A 3,776-nucleotide genomic window follows, 5' to 3' on the forward strand; every position below is an offset into this window, starting at 1 on the left:
GGCTGAGGTGGAGGGATTGCCGGAGCCAGCAGGTCGAGGCTGCGGTGCCCGGGAGCGGCCACTGCACTCCAGTCTGGGCGACAGAGTGAGACTCCAACTCAAAAAAAAAAAAAAAAATTCTGCATCTACACCATATCTGTTTAGAGTACTGTATTCTCAGAAGACTAGGAAAACTGCTGCTCCAAGTTCAATGTTGGGAACCACTGCCAACTAGAGATCACACATATGGTTAAATAATAACCATATGACTACTTTTCTTTGGCTCCTTTTGAGATAAGAAGGCTTTGGCACAGTTTACATAGTTCTTTTTATCCATCTATTTCAAAGAAAGAGAAACTTAGCAAAAAAAGTTTATCACTAGGAAAAATAAAGCATTAATATACTTAAATCTGGCTAACAACATATAGAAGTAACAATAAAATAGGAGAACAATTTGACAGGTTTAAAGTATTTCATTTTAGTACTTAAAATTCCATTTATAAATTTAAGTAGATTACATCATAAAATGATCTGGCAAATTTCATATGATAACATCAACAATTAAACTTGAGGCCGGGCATGGTGCCACACACCTGAAATCTCAGCAGGTTGGGAGAGAGAGGTGAGAGGACTGCCTAAGCCCAGGGGTTCAAGACCAGCCTGGGCAACATGGCAAGACCTCATCTCTACAATACATCAAAAAATTAGCCAGGTGTGGTGGCTCATGCCTGTAGTTCCAGCTATTTGGAAGACTGAGGTGGAAGGATCACTGAGCCCAGCAGGTAGAGGCTGCAGTAGCCACAGTGTAAGACTCTGACTCAAAAAGAGAAAAAAGTGTATTAAACTTGAATAAAGGGTTAAACTACCCTAGTGCCAAGTATCAATAAAATGCCTTAACAAAATAGTAAAGAAATGACCATAGCCTCATGTTTTGTCATTTGTTTTTTTCAATATCATATCTGTATGATTACTTGTTTAATGCTTTCTCACCAACCAGACAATAAGCTCTATGAAAACAAGAACTCTTTTGTTCTACTCATTCTTATAGATCCAGCACTTCAGTATAAATGATTGGCAGAATATAGACACTCACATATTAAATAAATGTGATACTGCAATAATTTAACATAAAATTTTTTAAATTTATAAAGCCTACATGAAGTGTCTAAAACTTCTTAGACTTTTGCCCCCAAATCTTAATCCTTATTTGTGTGTTTGTTATAATAGAAGGGAAAAGAAAAATCCTAGTATCCAAATTTTTGATGCACAGCAATAAAGATACAGATTGGGCAGAATTGGCTACCAAAATTATAACTTAAATTTAAATCTTACTGATATCCTGGAGTTGGTAAACTATATTCTTATTATGGTTAGTTAGGCAGAGTTGGCTATCAAAATTATAACTTGAATTTAAAGTTTATTGATATCCTGGATTAAGTCAACTATATTCTTAATATGCTAAGTAGTAACTGGGGTTCTTCCCCATAACTCAAGTACTTTCTAGAAACCTATACCTTCCTTAAATTCAATATTCTACTGCCACAGTATTCTTTATTGATTGTTTAAAATTACAATATTATAAGTATTTTAAATATCATGGTGGTCCAAACAACTACTGTGAATTATAAAACTGTGAGTAAAACCAACTCAAAATGGGACAGGTAACCTTGCTTCAAACTATTTTTAGATAAAAAAGAAAAACAGAAACAAGGTTTACCACCAGAGACTACCAAGGAACAGTATCTCTGAATAAATAGTTTTCATTTTCCCTTTGAGTTCATATGCCTTAAATTTGTTTCTGTGTTTAAGTATCAATTAGAATAAATTGGCTTAGTATAAGACAGAAATTGCTATTTAATGACACGATCTACCTAATTTCCCAAACTCTAAATGTAGTCTACAAGCTGAAGGTAATACTGCCACTACATCTCTGCTGGCTACAGATTCAGCACCATTAAGATCTGGTAGGCTGGGCTTGGTGGCTCAGCCTGTAATCCCAGCACTTGGAGAGGCCAAGGTGAGTAGACTGTCTGAGCCCGTGGATTTGAGACCAGCCCGGGCAACTTGGCGAGACCACGTCTCTATAATAAATAAAAAATTAGCCAGGCATGGTAGCCGACTTAAAAAAAAAAAAAATCTGGCACCCTCTATTCCTTATTAAAGGTAAAACAGTTCATAGGAATTGAACATATTAAAATGTAAGTAATAGTATTTCAACAGAAATTACTAAAAATTTTTCACTTTTAACAGGGTTTTGTTTCTATTTGACTTGTTCTATGAGAATGTTTTTCTTCATATTTAAAAAGGAAAATAGTATACATGCACATTCTATTCATTAATTTCATTATTGAACTGGATTTATATGTAGAAATGCATCTGTGAAAAGTAAGCTTCCAGTTAAAAACAAAAACAAAAAACACTGGGGGGAAAAAACTTACCGGCAAGAACAATCTCTGTGAAGCACATGGTTTAAAAAGTTTTTTCCACTCTGCTGCATTCTCATTCGGAAATGTTATGGGGTATAATGTATAACTGAATGTTTGTAGAAATGACCAGCTATCGAGCTAAAAAATATTTTAAAAATAAAACATGAACCCAGTTTAGACTTGTTTCACTTTGAATTTTCTCTGTAAACTTATAAACCAATAGATTATGAAACAAAAGAGCTAAAAATTAAGATAATATACATTTTATGTTGTATGGTTAAGATAAAATTTCTTATTTTCCACCATTTTCCTTGTTTTCATTCAAAATCTAAAAATCAAAATAAGATGCCAGACTTTACCACTAAGATCTAAGGCATGATGAAAGTTACCACAAAATCAGAAAAGTTGAAAGAGCCTTGCAAATGTTCCTCTCCCTCGAGTTTACCTGATGTGTAAAATCTCTCAACCCCCTAAGCAAATTAAAATCAGGAAAATTTAAGAATTATATACTATAGTATATATGATATAATAGATGTTTACATTCAAAGTCAGTCCAAATATGAATCTGGTTAAAAAATATTTGACTATAATGCATAGTTTTAATATGCCTGGATATTCCTAATAAAAATTCTGATAAATACATAGTCAATGCCAACTTTTAAAAAAAATTACAAAAAGCAAAATATATCTGAGAATCTATAGTGAACACATTTACTCTTCAATATCCTAAATGCATTTCAAATTCAGTCTCAGTACTATTTGTCTATTATTCTTCCTCCAACAGAATTGTTGATTCAAATTTCCTAAAGAACATTCAGAAACAATCTATGGAGTGGGGAGATTAAACAGTTTATGTAACAAGTGTAAAATGATCTCGTTTAAACTATGACTGTCTTTAAGTAATTTTTAAAACATTAATATCTTCCAATATAGTTTAAGGAAATGCGCTTTACTGCCAACACTCTGCTTTTGTGTCTCTGCTGATTATTTTAAAGCACTAGCACTTTTATTTCCCTGCCCCAACTTATTAATCAATTAAAGATCATTTCAATATCAATTTCAAAATGAAATCTTAGTCATTTTTCATATAATGTAGTATTTAGTCACCTTTTATGTACTAAAAGCATGCTCCACAAAATATTTGATATACTTTCATCAAAAGCAAAACCAAACACTTCATGGTAAAAGAAAAACTAAGTTTAAAAATACAGTACTAAATGTTACACAAGCAAAAATTCAGCCAGGATTGGACAAAAAACAAAGGCTGAATCTAAGATGAAGCAATGAATGTTTTACTTTTTTATTATATTTTCTTATTTTATTTTATTTTTTTTGAGTTGGAGTCTCACTCTGTCGCCCAGACTGGAGTGC

At 32.8% G+C, this 3,776-nt stretch overlaps 1 protein-coding gene across 1 annotated transcript in view; it reads right to left on the bottom strand.

Annotated features, from left to right (window-relative positions):
- Window positions 1–3,776, bottom strand: part of LOC103259692 (glucoside xylosyltransferase 1) — a 64,168-nt gene that overhangs the window by 21,929 nt on the left and 38,463 nt on the right. The window contains exon 6 of the mRNA XM_021711973.1: window positions 2,418–2,543. Within this exon, the coding sequence (XP_021567648.1) occupies window positions 2,418–2,543 (126 nt within the window). The remainder of the gene's footprint in view (window positions 1–2,417; window positions 2,544–3,776) is intronic.

Source organism: Carlito syrichta, unplaced genomic scaffold, assembly GCF_000164805.1.
Source record: "Carlito syrichta isolate Samal-C Ts95f unplaced genomic scaffold, Tarsius_syrichta-2.0.1 Scaffold302956, whole genome shotgun sequence".
Lineage (NCBI taxonomy): Eukaryota > Metazoa > Chordata > Mammalia > Primates > Tarsiidae > Carlito > Carlito syrichta.